Genomic DNA, 22,154 nt, shown 5'->3' on the forward strand with positions numbered 1-22,154 from the left:
TGGCAGCAATGCAATTGTGTTTATTGTGTGGCGGGGACAGAGACGGATATTCCACTGACACTGTATGTTATTGAATCTCAGCGTTCTTTCCTCCGCACATCAATCAGGCAGCTGCTGGACCCACTGTCTCTGATCTCATCATCTAACGTCTGACAGCGCTGGACTAAAATAAAAATTAGACAGTACTGCTCTTTTGTTTCGTTTATTTTTGATGCCATAATGAAAAAGGGTGAAATTGGGGTCATTGTATCCGTCACTGTCCCCAAATTGCAACTGATTAAAATCGCATTTATTCATTTGAAGTTCTACTTCTTCACTCAGTATATAATTCAATTACTAAAAGATAATGGGCTTTAATAACAGACACTATGGCCATTTAAAGCTGACAGCAGAGACAGAAGAGTCCTCACTTCCTGTCTCTTTTAAGAAGGGATGCGAGGACATAACATGAATTACTGTATCCTAATTTAAACGGACAGTTCACACCAAAATCAAAAATACATTACGTTTTGTCTCCTACCTGTAGTGCTATTTATCAGTCTAGATTGTTTGGGTGTGAAATGCCGAGTGTTCGAGATTTCGGCCGTAGAAATGTCTGCCCTTTTACAAATATAATGGAAATATATGAGACTCGGCCTGTGGTGCTCTAAATGTCAAAAATGTGTTAGAAAAACTCAACAATAATGTCTCTTTCCAGAAATCATGACCCGGTCACTCAATATAACCCACAGACCTTGTTGTGAGAAGTTTAAAGTAAGAACTATTTTCTTTCTGCCAAACTACACCTGCCAACCGTATCACCACGCAGAAAGAAGTGTGCATCTACTCGTGCACAAGATGCTGGTAACAGCACGAGATGTAAACATTAATGGCGTCCTCCTCGGCTGAGCTGTAACGTAAACTAACAATGGTGCAAGGCGAGCTAGCAATAGATGCAGGGTGGGTGTAGTTTGGTAGAAAGAAAATAGTTCCACATGAAACTGTTCACAACAAGGTCTTACCCGGGTCATAATTTCTGAAGGAGACACCGATGTTGAGCTGTTGAGTTTTTTAAATATGTTTTTTTTATTGTGCTTTGAGCACCACAAGCTGAGTGCCATCTATTTCCATTATATTGGACAGAAAAATATGTATTTTTGATTTTGGTGTGACTGTCTCTTTAACAATTGTGGCTTTTGAGGCATGAATACTCAGGTGGGAGAATTTGTGTATAACGCAGTTATTATGTACATATTGGATGTAAATGTGTGTTTGTCTCAAGTGTTACATCTGGCATCTGTGTGTGTTTGTTTGTATGTGTGTGCGTGTGTGTGTGTGTGTGTGGCAAGCACAGCTGAGGCATCTGAAAGGGAGCATCAGTGTGTTTGTGATATCCGGAGGAGGGGCCCAGGAGGGACATCCTGTCAGGAGCTTTAAACTGTGGGTGTGTTGTGATATATTACACTTTTACATTTATATTACACCTGCCTCCTCCACACATATGCTGGGCATATTGTATTTAAAGGTGTATTCAATATTTTGTGGCTCTAGGGGGCAAAGAAACAATAAATCAAGCAAAGAGACGTAGAGCCACGATGACATAAAGGCTTATAAAGTGTAGCTTGATCCTGCCACATTGTTGGTTTTGCTGGCGTTCAGGGTAAGGCTTAGTCAAACATAAATGATTTAACACTTAAATGATTCAACACTTAAATCAAAGATATAGATCCTCCACCAGTCAGAGGTAACTGTGAGGGGAGTCAATTAGTTCAGCTAAAGATGGCAAAAGTCCAAAAAACAGTTTATTTGGGGGAAAAAGAATTGTAGAGACACTGAATTGTCTTGGACGGACTCGATTTGTCATTTCTGGCCCGGCTTACCTATAATGGCCTGCTTAATGCTGGAGTGAACAGGCAGGATATTTTTGTGGATCAGCTCCATGGGCCCCGGCCGGTGGGAGATCTTATCGTTCAAATCATCGGCAAGGCGAGCTCTCTTCAGCTGCAGCTGCTTGGCCTGAAGTGACGGCTCCGCTGACGTCTCTGAAAGTACACAGAAAACAAATGATGGAAAAAAAATAAAATTGCCAGTGTGCCGGGGTCCTCAGACGTTATTTGTCTGACTTACAGAGTCCAGACAGGCCGGACACTTTATGTGGCACTCACCCTCAAGGATGTGCATCCTGATTAGTTCAGAGCGCTCCGGTCGACTCTTGATCTTCCTCTTGAGATAGTCCTCAGTCTGGAGGAGGAGAGAGGAAGAAAATGAGACAATCACTCACTCATGGATTTATACTTTAAACAGTTTTTGTTTATCCATTCATTTCAGCTGTTTTTTAATCATTTATTACATATATTTGAATTGTTCCTTATTTTCAGATCTTCATTTCTACATTACTTTAAGCAAAGAGTCACAACTTTCTGGCTGATCAGTTTATTTTGGCTAACTTTTACTTACGATTCATCTATGACGTTTAGCTAATTAACTATTTTTCTGGTACTTAAGTTTATGTTTATCTATTACATTTACTTCAAACATTTACTTATTAATTTACTGAAATATAAACATTTTTCTATTAGCCTACTTTTAGCTAACTATCTTAAACACTTATCCATTATTTTTAGCAACATTTATCTATACTTTTAGCATACGTGTATCCATTGTTTTTGCCAGCAATTTTAAACATGTATCCATTACCTTCAGCTAATTATTTTTAACATTAATCCAATATTTTTAGCTAACTAGTTTACACAACTATCCATTACATTTAGCTATCTATTGCATTTAGCTTACTATTTAAACATTTATGTATTACTTTTAGCTTATTATGTTTTAACATTTATCCACTATTTTTAGCTTAGTATTTTTAACATGTATCCATTATTTTTAGTTAACTATTTATAATGATTGTCCATTATACTTTGGAGATTAATTTGATACTTTTAGCTTACTATTTCGACCAGGTATCAATTATTTTCCGTTAACTATTTTAAATGATTGTCCATTAATTTTAGCTATGTATTTTAAATATATATTTAATACTTTTAGCTATTTTTTTAAAAACATTTTTTAGTTACTTAACATTTTTTAGTTAAGTATCTAGACTTTTCTGCACTTGCTCATTAGTTTTCAAACACGCTCAATGCGTAGCTTTAAGCGGGTGTACAGCTGACTCAATATGTGGAAATATATTTTCATGCAAATTAGAATTTATATTTTGCTTTTAAATTGAGCTCCTCCACAGTCTTTCCACATACTCCCCTAGAAACTGCAGACAAACCCTGCGGGATACATGTACCCGGGGACTGGGAAATGCTGGCATTGCACCTCATTAAGAATATACATTATCTGTGCAGATGGCCTTATCTCAGCACTTATTTGTCATTTCCAGCCCTTCTGTGTTACATTATTATTTAAGAGTTGCTGTAATGATGTCAGATGTTGCAAAGCACAGAGAGATTAAATGTCGGTTGAAACAAGCCAGGTTTGACTCCAGTGACTGATTCAAGGGTGACATACTCACTCGCGCTCGCTCCAAGCTGCGTCTCTGTTCGTGGAAGGAAGCTGAACTTTTCAGGGCTTAAGGGAAAAGAGAGAGAAAGAGGGAGAGGGAGAGAGAGGGGGGGGTTGACATTAACATGGCAGTGTGTACATTCATGCCACTAAGGGGAAATGGGAAGCAAAATGGCTTTAAATGGCTCTGTGCTTCTACAGTTCAGTTCCAGTTCAGTCTGAATGGGTTTACTGATGATGAAGATTATTACTCTTACATTGCCAAAGCTTTTCCTTTCGCACATCCTGAACGCCATGTCAGCATAATAAATGCCTGGTCTCACTGTGCAGACTCACATATTTATGCACCATGACAGAACAAAATGCATAATAGCCCGGGCAGCGGTCCCATTAACAGGTAAAGGGAGACATGTAATGGGATGGACTCTGAGGGTTCCAGTTCAACGAACCTCTTTACAGCAGAGGAATTTATGGAGTCAGCTCAGCATTTACAAATGAGTCAAGCAAGACTTGCTGTGGGCCTGTGATTATGCAAAAACCCGAGGATTAGTGGTGCTAGACACCTAAAAGCCTAAAGGGCTGTGATGACACCAAAATGCTGACTTAAATGTAGTGTATCAGTACAGGAATTATGATTTTGCTACTAAAACAAAAATCTAAACCTCACACTATTTAATTATTTCATATTCTGGGGAAGATTAAATACACAGGCAGCTTATTGTGTAGCGATGTACACAAATTGAGCATGATGGAAATTAATGTGAAGGTCACACAAGAAACATGCATTCTAATAAAAAAAAGGGAATAATTCAATGCACAACTTAAAGGAGCTGCCAGGAACACATTTCACTGGAAATGTACCTTATATGATGTGTGACAAATGGATGATTGATTGATTGATCGACATGTTAACCACATCTTGTGGTTGGATTAAACAGCGAACCGCTTAGGTGACAGGCTGCAAGCACTGCTGTCTCTAAGGCATGAATCAAGCTTCCAAGTAACACTCAAACTTGACATCTCAAGGTGTTAGGAAATGCCTTTAGTTGCTACGCGTTTGTTCTTTCTTTGAATGCCATCCATGCCTCTGACAGGTCTAATCATTCTTCATAGCAGAGGGGAAACACTGCGGCATAATATAATAGCACTTTTGAAGCCATTGAGCTAAAATTATAAAAGGTGGTGTACGTTGAAACCATTCTTTTGGGATAGGATGTACAATAATCCTTATCCTTACCCCATAATTTAAAAAAGTTAGAACATGTGCATTCAACTCATTTGTTTGTCATATTGCCTATTTATGCATGGCTGATAAAATGATAATCAGAGTTCCAGACGAACAAAGCCAGCTATCTCAGAGCGCCACACAAACACACATGCAGGATGTGCACACTGCTGTGTAGAGTGAAATGTTTTTCATTGTTCTGGCTCTCCGTCTGCACGCTGGAATTGAAATGGAACAGTGACCGAGAGGTTAATGAGGGTGTCTGCATCCATATTGGGTGGGCACTGCAGTGTATGATTTGTTACCTTCTGAATCATAGTTTCACAACTTTAGGACAATAGAGTTGTCTTGTTTGTCCCAAACATACAGACAATGAACCAAGAGGTTTTAAATGGCCAAACAGTCTGATATTTGTCACTGGCCAAGTCAGTCACCAATGGCTGCAGTGCACGCCTGTCCGAGGAAGATACCCAGGGTTTTTACACATTTTTTACAATAAATTGACTTTTCCATGACTTTGAGGCAAATTCTGTATTCTCTGAAACACCCATCAATACTTCTTATTGGTTCTTTTCCATAACTATCAAATAGTTTTATAACATATACTTTATTTAAAAGATTAAACTACATATTTAAATATAACTTAGGAACTGTTCATTATTTATGAGAGGGGGGAGGCTACAAAAAGGGGGTGGCATGTCAAAGAATTTTTTAAGCACTGGAGAGGGACTTCTGCATTTTATCTTTAAAGGGGCATACATCTTTAAATGGCTGTATTTTGCATTTATTTTACTGCCAATTTTAAAAGAAAACATGCCTTCGAAACCCACAGGCCTGCAAGTTTGGAAGTTTGGAATTTTTAGAGAAAGAATTTTGGCTTTTTTCTTGTTTTTCTTATACTTTTTTTTGTGATTTCAAAAGAAAAAACTTTTCCAAAACTTTCAGGACATATTTAGTTTTACAAAGCTTTTCCAGGCCTGGAAATTTCTATCTGCAAATTCCATGACTTTTCCATTTTTTTCACAACTGTATGAACCCTCGATACCACATGCATGGAAGTAAAAACCCTCAAATGAAAGCGAGAGTTATCACTTTTTCATTTTCTCATCATGGTTTCATTTGAAATCCAATGCGCTGGAGCTAACACAATGGAAAATTTGTCGCTGTCCTAATACTCTGTGACTTTACACACACGAGTGGTGTGACCAGATTAGCGTCCCTGGGGCAAGACTGCTGGTACCTGCTCAAGCCTGAGTTCACGTCGCTGAGCACTGTCACACTGCTGGTACACACTCGCTCTTGCACACCCCCGGGACATCAGCGCTCTCAGACCTCTCACCCATCCACAGGGGGGGTTTGAACCTGCCTGTCAATCAGCTACATGGGAAATGAGAGGTGGGATGGAGGGATGGATGGATGGATGAGCACAAAATGAGGGTTTGAATGCGGGGGCGAATGTGAAAGTGGTAGGAGTAGATTGAGAGAAGACGGCGTATCGGGAAAACTGAATGTAGGGAGACAGGGGAGAGGAGATAAATGGAGGGAGGCAGCTGGAAGAAAAATGGAACAACAGACCCAAGGGCAAATGAAGAGGAGGAAATAGAGAGTGGTGGGATGAGGTCAGAGAGAAAAGACCCTATTATGTGCATGAGTGGCTGCATCATGGTTTCTCGCCGCCCTGCTAAAGCTAACCAGCATTCCTGGTCTTTAAACTTTGAGAACATGGAGGAGCATCGGCTCCTCTGAGGGCGTTTCTGTTTTTATGTTTAGTCTGCTGCTGATCGCTGCTTTGTTTTTTCTTATGTGTTAACCACATGGCTTGTGGTTTAAAGAGGAATGAAACCCCCCAATTTTGGCTTGGGTGCCTCCTTTCTGGGATGTGAAAAAACATCTCAAAAATGGGCAAGGACACCCTAGTCACCCGAATGTACCGCTCCTGTATACTAAACCCCACCACGGAGAGCAGCGCTGGGATTTATGTTGTACTGCTGTGAAAACATTAACACATTTCTCCTTTAAAAAGCTGTATTTATTCAAGTTTCTCACCAAAAACTTATTTTTACAAGATTACATGGAACATATCATGAGAACTTTATCTTTGTTTTTCATGCAGTTGTCATTTTTACTGAATATACCTTGAACGCACCATAATGTAACAAGCAGCAGCACGAGGGCAAACACTGGCTAATGTTTGCTAAATTCCAGCTGCCTGTACCAGAGAGCAGAGCAGTGTGTAAGCAAGGAGCGCTCACTCTGCATTTTAATCTGGGGGCTGAAACGTCTCCAGAGGTACACTGAATGACAACAACGCCCCCGACCTCTGCTCTTCTTATTGCTCTCACCAACAAATATTTGGAAAAGGCCTCAACAGCGCATAAAGTTTTAGCTCAACTAACCCGATAAACACGTGTAGATGAGCACGAACTGAGAGACATTTTTATACATCTGAGAAGTGTATAAATAACGTACTGGGGAGGGTATCACACTTGGGGCTTATTATAGCACTGAGTCAAATGAACACACACTCCACAGTCCCACAGCTTACAGAGGAAAGTTTTCTCTACACAAAGAGGGCGTTTGAATAATTGTTTTTGGGTGTTTGAGGGGTGGATAGAGAGACAGTGATAAAGAGATAGACTACAGAAGGTGAGCACAATGAGAAGGAGAACCAGCACTACGAGAGGCCAAGTGGCTCTTGGTGAAGACTATTGACCCAGAACAAGAGAGGACGGCTTCCTCTGAGCTCCAATCTAATGTTTTATGAAACTGACTGAAGGATTGAGATAAGAGATGAGGGTATTTGGGGAAGAAGGGCAGATTGTAAGCATGTGGACTGTCAATGAGAAGAGAAGGAGAGCAACACCGAGGTGATCTGCAGTGTGTATTGTGGCTCTTCTAACGGTCCTCTGTCTCCGCGTGAGACTCCAGGGACAATAATGATAAAGGTCAGGTGACAAAGGAAGGTAGCTGAAATGTCAGTGGTTAATTGTTCTGCCATGTGCTTACAGTGAAAAGCCATACCTGAACTTAACCATTTCTAAACATGGTCGAGTGGTATTCAAACCTTTGGTCAATGACAACACAACATAGGACAACATTGTCTCGTCCATTGTCGTACCATGTCTCCGCTGCCAGGGAAGCTAATTTGAAAGCAACACTAGCACTAAAACAAAGCTATCCCAGAAAGAAATCTAGTTTGGTTAACTAAAGCTACTTAGAAAAAGTAGGTCAAACTACTTTGTAAAAAAAATAAAGAAAACCAGATATGTGGTTGTATGCCTCTGTGCACCAGTCAAGTTGCAAGTTTACAAAATAAAAGTTCCTCCCATGCTGACACTTACTTTGCATGTATTGCAGATTGCCTTCCCTGGTGTTGTTGGAATACGCACACTTTTTCATAAATTATTTTTAGCGGTGCTCATTAAAAACCGATACAAATAATTGAGAAAATGCCGAATATCGGCCCCAATAATCTGTCGACCCCTATTAAAAAGCGTGGGTTTATTAGCTGAGAATAATTGTACAAAACAGTTTGATCCTTGACCCCACTGGTTTTTTTTTGGGTTTTTTTTACAAAGAAACGTGTGAAGACAGACGAGAGGTGTGAAAAACCAACTTTTTTGGTCACACTCGGCCTGTTTACAGCCTGATTGTTTCTCTCTCTTACAGACACTTATATACGCTCACTCGACAGACAATAAGAAACTCAACAGCACAGTTTGTCCCCTCATTTGTAACAATGGTAAATTTAAATTCTTTCCATTTTAAAGCAGCTCTCCATCAGATGAGCCCTGAGCCATGCTCATTATTATTGCTCTGTCCACAAAGATAACAACTGGTTATTGTATTTTAATGGCTTTCTATAGTAAAGGGGAAATTGTGTGTTTTTTGTGATGCAGAGCAGAATATACTCCTGCAACAGCAAGGTGAATACGTAAAATAGTTTACAAGCAGCTAATTCAAGCACTCACCAGATAAGAGGAAATACTAGCAGAATAGACTCACAGCACAATACACTTCCTGTGTGGCAATGTGTGAGATGGCGATCAAAGGAACCGAGAGACATTTGTACACAGTAGAAACTTGGGGCAGATTAAATGTCAAAGACAGAGGATGAACTTCAATATTTGTCAAAATAAGCTGTACTTGTGTACTTATAAGAGCTGCTGCAAGCTTAAAACGCAATATGATCATTTGCATTGATCTGCTGGACATTTAGGTAATTCTAATATAGAAATGTATGTTCCTGATGTTTTTTAATATCAGAACAAGATGTTCTTGTTCTTCTCAGCGTATTTACTGAAAACAGCTGTTTACTTCAGACAACAGAAACATGCACTGAAAGGATCTGAAAGAGGAGCCAGGAGTATATAAGCTAAAGTATCTAAACATTTTGAGCGTGATGGCGCAAGGGAAAATTTCTCAATCAGATAAAAGGCAGTGAACGGATGTTCATGACAGCAGTTGAAGTTGACATTGATTCACCTTTCAGTGAAGACTGAAACTGCTGTCTGCCAGGAGATGATGGCAAAGTCTTAACCACAACCTAAATCACTTCAGAGAACTGCTGCATAACAAAAAATGAAGCTAAAGCTACAAGACAGATTCTCACAGGCAGTGATTGAATGGAAAAACTTCAGCAATAAACTAAGTTACTTTTATAAAAAGGAACAGATAGTCAGTTGATTGTTTTGTTAGATACACTCAGCTAAAAACTAATGCAGTTTAATAAAAGAGCTCAGAAATAAATCCTACCTTTAGGAAGAATGTTCATTTTTTTGTTCAAACTGTAAATACAGGCGCTGATTAAACTTATTTGTCATATCAGATAATGTTAAATTGTGTTTCATTGTGATGATAGGTGCTTCTAGTATTTAGTCTACTTGCATTAGGCTGGAAATGATGAATTTATGTGTTTTTTCCCCATCTTGCCACATTTGTTCTGTATATTACTTGTGTTATAAGACAGGTACCATTTTTGGGACTTTTTTTTCTTGCTTTTGTTTTTATTCTGGAATAGCCTTTGTTTTTATTGACTGCGTGTTTTATTGTATTCTGTGATACACTTTGTGAATTTTATTGCTGTCAAAGGTCCTATATCAAAAAATGTGTTGTTGTTGTATTCCATGCTTTTCTGCTGCTTTTAATGTTTTGGTGAGACAAAGACAATTTTCCACTCTGGTGGAAAATAAAGTTTATCGTTTATCTAACACCAAACACACACCTAGAAGTAGCTGCAAACTGCTGTCATGGAAGGTCTATGGAAATCTGCAATGGCTGCGTCGAGCTCAGTGAGATGCAGCCATTTGAGTCGGCGGCGAAGTTCAGCCGAACTTAATGTTCATTCATTCATTCATTCATTCATTCATTCATTCATTCAATTTAAACCCTCAGAAAACACACTGACGAAGAACCCTTGTTTTCAGTTGTGCCAAGGTTCATACTGCAAACACAACTTAAAACAAATAGCAATACGAGAAGAATACATAGCCTTATCATTTTAGAAACAGATCAACAATCAACAGACAATTGCCATTAATAAGATTAACAGTTACACCTTGGAATTCTCTCAGCAGTGTGAATGAGGTTAAAGTTTTGTGGGAGTGTATTCAATGAATATAAGGTGCAGTAAGAAAAGGCTGATCAGGGGATAGTTGGAGATAGTTTAAATTGAAATTTAAGGGGCGAGTCCTCGACTCCAATCATATGTTGACCTATGAATAATTTCTTCCTGACAGAAACACATAAACACGCCTCCCGGCTGCAGAAAAATGCAATTATTGTGGTAAGCAGCACTTCCCTGCTGCTTGGTGTGTTTTCAGCGTAATCAACTAGTTTATCAAAGGGAAATGAATCTGTATAATTATTTTGTCACTTTATCATGAAAAATGTTGCTCATTTTTCTTAAACATGATGATTTGATAAGTTTGCTTTGTCATAGTTAACTGGATGCCCTTGGGAGATGGGACTGTTGATTGAATGAAACAAGCTATTTGAATACATCTTCTTGGGCTGTTGGAAATTACAGGCATTTTTAATAACAGATTAATAAGCAAGAAAAATTATCACTGCTGACAACTGAATCTCTAGTCAGTATGTGACAGGTTGGAAAAGCAAACTTTGCATATAATCATACCATCTTTTGACATTAATGTGCTAAACAATTAGGACTGCACATATAGTTTTTTTTAATTGTCATTGCCATAAACACATGGCAAAATACTGCAGTATTGCACTCAGGGATTTTTAAGTTAATAAGTCAATAAAAACTGCACTTTAAAATTAAACTAGAATTCCTTTTGCTTTTGTGTCACTTTATTTTTTTTAAACAAAAAGCAATTTGTTGTATTTTAGCAGAAAGCAGCAGAAAGTACCACTTAAGTATCTGCAATATTCAACTATGTTGTTGCAAACTGCATATTTTCTTCATATCCCTCCCTAAGAACAAACAATACAATAATATTTTTCCATATAGAGTTTAACCCTGTGGCTGCATGATGCAAAAAAATGATCTTAAAATGGAGTAAACTCCTTAAACCACATCCTAATCAGTCATAGTTAAGTTTATCGACAGGCTTGCTTGTACTACTATATTATCACACTGATTAGAAAACACTGAAAACCTTTACATAACCCATAAATAAACAGTTGGGGTTTTCTAGTAACGTACACTAAACGTGATTTTAAAAGTTGCATCAGCAGTTCAATAATCACTTAATAGTTTGAGATAGTGATTAACTAATAGTGCGAATGTAGTCTTTTTCAGCACACGGACCAAACTTTTTTTTAATAATTGTTATCTACTTACGCGGCATGATCCCTTGGTTGACTAACTCTGCTCTGGACCTTCTCTGTTGTAGCTTCAGCTGCAGAACTGAACACAAAGACAGAGACAGACAAACAGTCATTCACTACAGAGTGATCAGAGAGCATCGTCTAACCAACCATATATCATCTCTACTTCACTTCCCGGACACAGAAAACCACAACGGTAGTGACATTACTCACAACTTTGGTGCGAGTAAAGCAAACATGAAGCATTAAATAAGAATGCTTTCTGTGTAGGTTTTTATTAATCCTGTTTGCTGCTGATGATCAAAATTAATTATTTGTGGTCTTCTGTGAGAAGGCGTACAAAGGTTTTCACACACTACAGAGGCAGAGGAAACACAAACATGAACACACATACGCACCAAAACCACCACGCAGACACACCAACAGCTTCCTGTTTCAAGTATTTGATAAAATAGCAGCATACACACTTTGCTGCTGCATGTGTCACATCTCATCACCGCAGAGAAGCGGGGTGTGTAACACAGATAAAGAGGTTTACATACATGTGTTTAATGTACCTTAAAGGTCATAAATGCAATTTTTTACATGTATTAATCATGTTTAATTGTGGATGGGTGAATGGATTGCCTATAACAGCCTGTGCATAGCTTTCTATGTAAAGGACTCGGGACAAATTCTCCAGGAAAATCCGAAGGATATGAAGTTTTGCGTGTTCCTGCGTGTTTTAATTCTCTTCAGCTCCACAACAACTACTGATGTATTAAGAGACCTGGATACAGCATTGGAGGCAGTGCTCAGTGGTATATAAAAAAATGAAGAAACATTGCTTACATTGGCCTAATGTTATTCTAAATATGATTGTATTTATTTTCCAAAATTTTATCAACATGATGCCGATCAGTCTTTTGTACGTCACGTCACTTTTTTGGCTGATGACCAGGTGCTTGCTCACGCTTTGATGGGATTTTGACTGCAGTTCATCTAACGGCCTCAAAGAAAAGTGTCCTGAATAACAAGAATTTTCTAAAAGTTACATACAGAACCTTAAATTTATCCTGACTTTTGATATTTTGTATTATTTCACCTACACGTGTGATTCATACACCTATTCAGGTGTATGAAGGCTTAGATACCATTAAATGTTAACATTGAACCATCATTAAAATTTGCATATTGGGGCCATGACTTCATGTTCAGACACTCAGATAAGCTATGAAACTTGTTCTGACTCATCACGTTCTGAGCAAACCGCGCAAAAATGATCAGCAAAAAGTTTGAGGGCCGAACTTCCAGAATGAAAATATAAATTGTCAGGAAATGATCTTCTGCAGATCGGCAGCTGCTGGATATCTGGGTCATGAAATCAGCATGAAAGTGTAACAAAATATGGCATCTGGAAACATTTTTGGTTGAGGGCTCTTTTCTCCCCCACACCCTGACTATCTGCAGTTATGATATCAGCTCACACCTCAGCACTGCAGATCTGTGGTTGAGGTATTGCAAAGTCATATGTTGTGGCAACTTACAGCAACAAGAACACATGACCTTGCGTACACTATAAACTATACGATGTTGATATTAAATTACATACCAGGTCCTGATTTCATTAACCTCTTCATAATTCTCTTCCTCCTCTGATGTGAGGAACATACTGTTTTTAAGTCTCGCGTATTGTGCCCACAAACCCTCACTGCTGCGTCATTCAGTTTGATCAGAGCTCATCTGAAAGGACGAATCCATAAAGTCGAAATTTACTGCTGCCCCTTCTGGACTGAAGCCAATCACCCCGATGACATTCAAAGTGTAGCTCAACTTTCCTCAGCACAGCGTTTCTACACCACAAGCTGAGATCCCACACGGGGTCATTTGATCAGCAGTCAGGTTAAAGTCAGAGTGCAGGACTTTTACATTTTACAATGAACGTTCGTTACGTTCCAGTCCGAGCGAAACAAGTTCACACAATGCTGATTAATATCGCCAACATGTTTCCTCTTTGTATTTCTCAGTATGTGAGATTTTGGTGTCTGTGGTGACTTTCAAGCGCAGGCACACTGAAGCGAAATGTTTTATGTCAACCAGCCAAAGCACACAAGAGGGACACAAGATTAATTTATTTATTTTAGGTTAGATTTTTTTACTGTTGCATTTTTCTCTTTGGTACTGCTTTTTATTTTGCTTTTTTTTTATTTTTACAATGTTTCATCTGCATGTGACTTCTTCTGACACTATGCATGTTGACAGTTTGAAATAAATACAGGAAAGGTGGCGAGACCAGCGACGTAATGATGATTAGAATTTAAATTTTCACAGATTAGAGTGGATTGTATTTTACATTTATGTTTACACACTTACATACTGAGCATATTTAATTACTTACTTTTTATAAATCCAAATGTTTTCATTCTGTGCCAATTGTTGCTCTTACTGTATTTCTTTTTATTATTCTTATATACTGGTGTTGATGCTTATTTCTACTTGCTATAATTCTCTCTGCTGGCATCAGAGCGACTAACGAACCGCAATTTCCCCTCTGGGATCAATAAAACATTTCTGATTCTGATGTTGCAGCAGATAGGAGTATGGTAGACACTACGACATCTATAGAAATCCTTAGAAGTGTCCAAAAAAGCAAAGAAACTTGTTGTTCAGAGGAGGGAGTTAAAAAAAAAATAACAAGACTTGAAGAGAGCACTCATTCAGTGTGTATGTAATTACTCTCTTTGCCAGAGGTGAGAGAAAAAAAGTTTCTCCAGCTTTAAGTTCGTAAAACCAACAAATTAATATTCCATGTGATGTGTGCGGTAATTGCATTTAAAAGAAGGGCCGCAGGCCAGAAAAGGGCCTCATATAGCAAAAAAAAATTTAAAAACTGTTGTAATCATTTTATGAATGAGCACAGGAACTACTCATAGATGTAAATAAATGTAGGTAAAGCCACACCATAACATGTATGGGTAATAAATTGTTCTAAAGCTACACTCTTAAAAGACAACAGATGAAACAAATACAAAAAAACTATTAATAAATTCTTATCATTTTAGGCAGCGATTCCATAATGTGCTGTAAAACCCTTTTTAGCCACTTAGGAGCGCCATGAATATTCATTTGGAGTTGTGTTTCTGGCCACCTGCTGAATCTCCGTCCAATATTCACTCCCCTTTTGGCTCAGTTTCTGTCTCCACCAACTCCCAAGGGAAATATTTGGTTCTGAAGCTGCTAAATGCTACACTATGTTCAGCGGCTAAATTTGTCGACTGTTTGTTGCAGGACATGGTGTGTGGGTTTCAGAGCTTTTTTTTTTTTTTGTCGTTGAAAGCAGCTGTCTGCTCGGTCAAAAACAATAATGAAAGCGGTTAGAGTGAACCAAAACAGTAAAGTTGCACACTGGAAAACCAAAATAATGAGCTCAATTTAAAGCTCTGCAGTGCTATGGGGAACTGCAGAGGAAGGTTATAATACAGTGGGCTCATCATTTGGAGTGGTGAAAGCAAACTGATTGCCCAGTGAGTCCAAGAATTGAGATTATATTAAACAAATTGCAATAAAAATGCACTGTGCACTGCGTGAAGGACTGACGCTATTATTTTGCACAGAACCTGCCAAAAAACTTATTCTTTTGAACTTTTTATCTACTTATTGCATCCTTTGGCTCAAATCCCTGCTCTTCTCTCCATCACTATACAAAGAGACGTTATTCCTCATATACCAAACATGCTTTTCTTCTTTTCTGCTAGTGTCAGTCAGGTCAACTAACAAAGCTAGCCTCACTAATTTCCCCCTTCATGCACCTAAAATCTCAAACCACAGCTTAACTTTCTCATGCACTTCCCTTCTTTGCTCCTCTGTTTCAGTTATCTAAAGTCCACATAGCTGTTTATGCCCTAAACTCCGCATTGTTGTGTCTAAATGTATGTTTTTTTTACGCAGTAGAAAAGATGTGTGTTTTCTGGCATTCCAGCAGTGCTTGGTAATAATGAGAGCAGGCTCTGTCGCTGTGGCCTTTTGCAGGCAGACTCAGCAGACAGTCGCTCTGTGTGTCCTACAGCAGCCAAAGATAAAAGCATTCTTCTTCCTTTGATTTCTGTGATGAGGATGCGACTGACGCAGAATGGCGCAGTTTCTCCTGTCGGCAGCACGCAAGATTTAACTGGGTCCTACAGGCAAACATGGCCAGACCAACAAAACAAACACTAACACAAATACTCATTACAACAATGCAAAACATGTACACGAGCGCATAATAAACATGCAGAAATAAACATTCAATTTTTAATTCCTCAGTTTATCTGCGTAGTGTGAATATACAGACAATCATAAAACATACCCACGCACACTTTGCACCCAACATACACAACCACACACACACACAAAACACACACAAAACACTTGTTTTCGAGGCAGATGATTTGTGCCAGGAGATGACAGGCAAGTGATGCAATGTGCTGATACAGAATCTATTCTGGGAAAGTGTGCTCATTGCTCAAATGTCACCACATAACAGCAAGTGCACCTTCACTCAACAAGTTTAAAGGAATAGTTCAACCATAAAATGTTCATATATGTATCAAGTAGTCACGTTACGTTGAATTTGTGAAGAAAACTGTTGTTTTTCTAACATGCCTCCACGATGAACGAAAAATCCAAAAACTAAAAACTACAGAATAATTGAAGTCATAAGGGTCCACATTTAACAACAGCAAAACTATATCAAACAATCTGTTAACAAACTCACAAACAACTCATGCAATGTCATCCAAGTCTCATTTATCCAGTCGCATGCTCAGTGCTTTCCAGACAAATCCATTTTTTTTCTAAAACCTTGCTTTTTAAAACTGAACTGAAAATGCGCTACCTGAGACTTCAATACTAAGTCTTTTGAGGTAATTTTGGGGAAGTACTGAGCATAAAACGGGATAAATAGGACTTGGATTATACCTTAGGAGTTTTGTGAGAGCTTGAAACTGATGTGAGTTATAGTTTTGCTGTTGTTAAACATGATTTCCTATAAATCAATAAAACATGATGTCCTTTAATGCAGACAAGAGCAATTTTAATACTCCTACGTGACCATCAGTCTATACAAGCTACAATTAAGAGGAATCTTGGATTGCTTGTGCAAAGGGTAAATAAAATAACGTAAAAAAAAACTTACATACTTACGTACGTAAAAAAGTACGTTAACTCTGAATTTACAAATACAACCGCAAATTAGGCTGAATGCCAATGCTCTGTTGTGATTTGAGAGATTTAAAAGCAACTTCAAAGAAGGATTCTCCAAATGATCTGCAGCCGAACTGCAAGCGCTTTTCTCAGACTTATTTAGTTTGGCAACTGTCTAATCATGACAAAATATTGCAGACACAACGAACTGCATCTATCATTATTATTTCGCAAATCACTGCTTCGAAACGATTTTAGGCACATTTCTTTTGACAACTGAATTTGTTAAACTCTTCTGACCCGTGTAGATTTATTGTATCTGATTCATTATAAAAAAATCATAATTAAATTCTATATAAGTTAAATTTACTTCCTTAGCGGCCTGTTTCTGTCATCAGCGGGGCACTTCCTGTACTTTGTGCCCTCTGTTTTTATCTCCAACCTGTGGTCCTCCTCTCCGCCCCTATCTCTGTCCTCTCACTCAGTTTTCTATTTGTGTCCATGTTGTAACCGCTTGGAACCCAATCCCTCTGGGCTGGCAGATAAATTAAAAGGAACATTACTGTAAATTGCCAACACACACACATACACACACACACGAGAAGAGATAGTTGAGAAGAGTGGGACAATTTGTAATAATAACTCTGAGCTTAAAATTCTGTCAGTTTTTCTAATTATTCCCAAAAGTGTAATGAAGCCTATGTGTGTCTGTGTGAAAATATGTCCAGCCACAATCCACAGAAAATCACACAGTGCAACATACATCTGTAACAATCAAAATCCTGTTCAGCAAGCACCTGTTTCATTACAAAAATCGAACCAAAACTCTACCAAAACTTCCACTGCTCTAATGGAGTTTCAAGTTTATTGTCAGTTTAAAAAACAATAACAATAAAAAGGAACCTTAAACTGCATTTTTAGGTGTTGACTCAATCCATGACATTACTCTTTAAACTTCTCCAAAAGTCTCGTGGCGTTTGTCCTTTACTAAATCTGTCCAAACTGCTCAACAGGTTGCTGAGTTCATGTGCTCAAGGCAAAGTGCTCCGCGCCAGGGCTGGCTCAGCCTCAACTGTAACCCTGCCACTTGTAGAGTATTTGATCCACTTAACACCTGGGCCCAGAAAATAAACCTGGAAGGCACTCTGAGGGAGGCCCGTACACTTAAAACGGCTAACACAGTTTATAATATGCTGCTTTTTAAATCGACTATAACCTGCAAAAATTGCCTGAGTTCCATTTTGGGTAATTATAGCATTTGTTCTCCAACACAAATCTGATGGCCAGAAAATATGTTGACATCGTATGTTTCTGTAAACCAAGAACATGTTACATTTGCATGTTGTTATGTAGCAGAAATGGTGAGACTGTTTCAACAATGCTGTGGTAAAGACACAAAAACGCGGTAATGGTTAGAACAAGATCATGTTTAACCTTAAAATACCCAGCTGCTGTTGCCACAAAACACCCACATTTAAAGCCTAAAGGTCACTTGAAAAAAAGATAGGTCACTACAAGACACTCACGTTGGGAGCCTAAAAAGCCACTAGAAAAATACAGACAGCTCACTCCACACCACTCACATCTGGACTCTTACAAGACATAAACAGGTCACTACAAAACACTCATATTTCCCCAAAGAACCAGTGTAAAAACACAGGCAGGGTGCTACAAAACAAACATATTTAGAGCCTAAAAGTATCTGAAAAAGCACAGGTGGATTGCTACACCGCATCCATGTTTTGAGCGTTGAAAGCTGATTGAAAAATACTAACGGGGCACTTCAAAACAGACAAATTTGGAGCATAAAAAGCCGCTGGAGAAACACAGCTGGCATACTACAAAACACCCACATTTGGAGCCTAAAAGCCACTTGAAAAGTACAGACTGGGTGCTACAAATGACCCATGTTTGGAGCCTAAAAAGCCGACGATAAAACACAGATGTGTCGCTTTAATAAACCCACGTTTGGAGCCTAAAAAGCACCTGAACAAACACAGACAGGGTGCTACAAAACACCCACATTTGGTGCTTTAAAGCACCTGGAAAAACACAGACTGGGTGCAACAAATCACCCATGTTTGGAGGATACAATGCAAAACACAGTAAAGTAGAAAAAACAGCAATGACTCAATAAGATAGAGCTGGTTCTGTTGTTGGTCTTGTGCAGCAGTCTGCAGATTGGCAGGCATCTCGTCCAGGTGACACACCATCCACCATCTACTTCCACTTACTGATGATAAAGTCAGCTCATTTACAGCTCATACAGACATACATATGTCATTTTAGAAACGTTGACATGAAACGTATGAAATGTACAAATATAATGTATTTATGGTTTGCAGAAATGTATAATAGCGACATTTCTTCTGGAGACTGGGCTGCCAAAAGTGCAGTCAGAGCATAAACCCAACAAGCTCCATACAGTTGAAAAGCATTGCATGTGTTGCAAGTTAGACCATATAAATCTTGAATGTGCACTAGCAGCATGACCCACAACAGGTACCCCACCTTTTCTTAGGCTCTGACAGGCCCGGCGCTCTAACTCAACCCGTAGGGCTCTCTCAGTCATGTTCCCTCTGAGTGGCGAAGGCCTGAGCGGGGCAGGGTCAATGCGGACACAAGGCAGGTGCTCCAGCATGGCCATCAAACTTAGAAATTACTCAGAACGAGTTTCAGGCTAAAAGAAAAGAAGCAGGAAGTGGGCTACAGCTGAGTCCAGGTGATGGATTTGTCTGAAAGTCTGTACATCCGCAAAAAAAAGAACAACGTAATCCTCTTTGATGGTTGCCAAGTTGCTGGTTACAGTTGTTATGAGTGAAAAGAAAGAATATTCTTCAAAGCAAAGTATAAAAAAAAAGGGTTGTGCAAAGTTTCTGAGATCAAAGACTATCAAAAGAGATTCCTCCTCCTCATCAGAAAGTCTTTTGCAAAAAAAAAGTCCTTGATTATATTCAGTGAAAACGCTGGCAGTGACCTGTAAAACCTGATGTATCACAGTGTTGAAATAAAAAAAAAGGTGTGTATAAATACAAAGCTACTGTACCACAGCTTTACAAGAGCTTCTGCTGTGTTTGCTGCAGCTACAGGACTGACTGAGATGCATGTTTGTGCTCTGTGTGTGTGCGTGTGTGCGTGTGTGTGTGTGTGTGTGTCAAATGTCGAGGAATCTGTGATCAAGCAGTCTGTCCCAGCTGTTGCTGTACTCAGTCACTCAGCCGCTGACAGACACAAACAGGCGCACACGAGCACGCACACTAATACACATACGTTCAGAGCGGAGCCCTGTTGATTCCTCTCACTTAGCACTTCTGATCTGAGCTCTGTGTGGTGTCGCTGATATGCACCTGTGTGAGTGCCTCTCTGCCGTTAGCCCTCAGGCCTTAAAATTCATTAAACACACAAAACACCATGACACCTGCTGCCAATCTGCATGGATCTTTTCTGTCTACTTGTTTGTTTGACTGTCTTTCTGCCCACTTAAGACTTGTGTGTTTGCCATTTTCTGCTTACTGTGTTCAAGGAAGTCTATTTGGGAACTTCTCTTTTACAGTTTAATACCGAAGAGGACACCGGCAACACCTGAGATTGTCATACCATCTGAAAGGCAGATTACCACAGCCTCAATCTGCAGTTCTACAACAGAAAAAACTGAAGCAAAACACTGAGCTTCATGCTTGCTGCTTTAAAGCCCACTCTTCTCGTAATCTTTATACAGTAAAACATACATATGTAAAGAAAGTCCCATATATGCATGCTCTTTACAGCAGGGTTGACATTACATGACTTTTTTAAAGAAAAAGAATGAATCTCAATGTCTAAAATCCCGGTTTTAAAATATCCCATCTCCATTAACAATAACTTTTGATCAGCCATGGCTTTCTAAAAAGACAATGTAATATTCTGCTAGACGCCGAGAGCCAGAAAGTCAGGAAATGTGAGTGCAAACAGCCCTTCAAGCAAACACCCCCAGTAAAAAAGTAACAGCAAAATGGTTTTCAAAGACAAACATAATGAGATTCAGCATTAAGAGCCTTATCTCTTGTAAATCTTTCTTTGAAGCCAACATTACAGGCCTGCAAATTACTTCTACACAGGATTTGGATTTTACATGGACAAAAAAGAAGAAAATATATAACTGCAAACTCTAACTCTGTAGTTCAGCAGGTCAATAAAGCGTATACCTACATGCCTTTATCTCTCTTTCAGCTTTTCCCCTCCCTGTCTGCCTGTCAGTATAAAACACCTGTTCCCTCCCATCGACAGTTTCATTCATCCCCATTATTAAGGCTCTGTCCCAGGTGACATCAGAGAATATGACATGACATTAAAAGGTGAGTGAGGGCCCTTTCAAGGTGAAAAACCGAAGCGCTCCCTTCTCATCTGTCGCTTAGCATCACAATGAACCAATGCCGCTTGTCATGTTCGCATTATGTAGATGAAACAAATTAGGCGTCGGCGGCGGTGCTTCAAAAACAAAGAAATGATTGCAGGCATAAAGGACTGTTAAGTGATCCGATGATGTGTATTTGTGTGCACATGTTAAATATGCAGGATGAAGTGTCTGCGGGTGCATTTTTGTATCAGAGCGTGTTAATATGCGAGATGTGGAGTCCCCAGGCGAAGAACTCCTCAGTCTGACAAGAGAGGGGAAAACGAATCAGGACTCTGATCCGCCATTACTTCAGATAAGGCCCCAACCAAAACGCCGGCAGGGATAATCCCGCTTTGCTGGGTGTGTTTGCGTGCATGTGTGTAAGTGTGTGTTCTCAGAAAGAGTGTATCTACATGTATGTGTTTAAATCTGACTAACATGTAATTTATGTAAAGGTAAAAAAGTGTCTAAAGATGTGTTCGCACACTTTTGTTTGTGTCTTACTCAGTTCAGTCTCCATAAATCGTGTGCTCCTATCAGTCATAAATGCTGAGATAAAAGCCAACAAATTGCTCAGGGCTCTGAGTGGACTGTAAATCTCTGTCTCTCTCTATCGTTCTCTCCCACACACAGAGCTCGATGCTGCTCTGTCAGTGGAGAAAGATTTTAATCGCTGTTTATTAATATACTGAAAACGATCTCAAAGCAGCGGTTTGGAGAGGTAGGGTTACTGAGGTCGTTTGAAGGTGAGGGGAGTAGAAGTTTTCAAGCTGTGGAGGAAGAAGGAGGAGACGTCTTAAGATGTGAGCTAAAGATGCTTTATGACAAAAAGGGGCCAGGCACTTCCTGAATGCTACACATTCAGAGAGACATGAACAGAATTGACTGTGCAGAAAGCAATAACATGCTTTCACATACAGTTGACAGGCGTTTGTATTAAATGCTCAAGAATACCACAACAACTACATCGCAGATTTATGAATTTCTGCAAACTTTGGTATGCAAACTTTAACCTCTTTAACCTCTTTAACCTCTCTGTAACTGGTTTCCGTTTTTATTTGTACAAAATTGCCTTTTAATTCTCAATTAATTACTGCATAAACAAAA

At 39.1% G+C, this 22,154-nt stretch overlaps 1 protein-coding gene across 6 annotated transcripts in view; it reads right to left on the reverse strand.

Moving 5' to 3' along the window:
• Positions 1 to 22,154, reverse strand: part of LOC121956816 (myocardin-related transcription factor A-like) — a 45,173-nt gene that overhangs the window by 15,159 nt on the left and 7,860 nt on the right. For 4 of the 6 annotated variants that reach the window (XM_042505209.2, XM_042505208.2, XM_088091281.1 and 1 more), the window contains 4 exons: positions 11,526 to 11,591; positions 3,503 to 3,558; positions 2,145 to 2,220; positions 1,860 to 2,021 (listed from right to left, as the gene is read on the reverse strand). In XM_042505209.2, coding sequence (XP_042361143.2) covers positions 1,860 to 2,021; positions 2,145 to 2,220; positions 3,503 to 3,558; positions 11,526 to 11,591 — 360 coding nt within the window. Of the gene's footprint in view, positions 1 to 1,859; positions 2,022 to 2,144; positions 2,221 to 3,502; positions 3,559 to 11,525; positions 11,592 to 11,725; positions 11,807 to 19,183; positions 19,770 to 22,154 lie in introns of those variants that run through there. The other 2 variants (XM_042505211.2, XM_088091282.1) reach the window with 2 other exon arrangements.

This window comes from Plectropomus leopardus, chromosome 18, assembly GCF_026936395.1.
Source record: "Plectropomus leopardus strain MGB_pleo_1.0 chromosome 18, ASM2693639v1, whole genome shotgun sequence".
NCBI lineage: Eukaryota > Metazoa > Chordata > Actinopteri > Perciformes > Serranidae > Plectropomus > Plectropomus leopardus.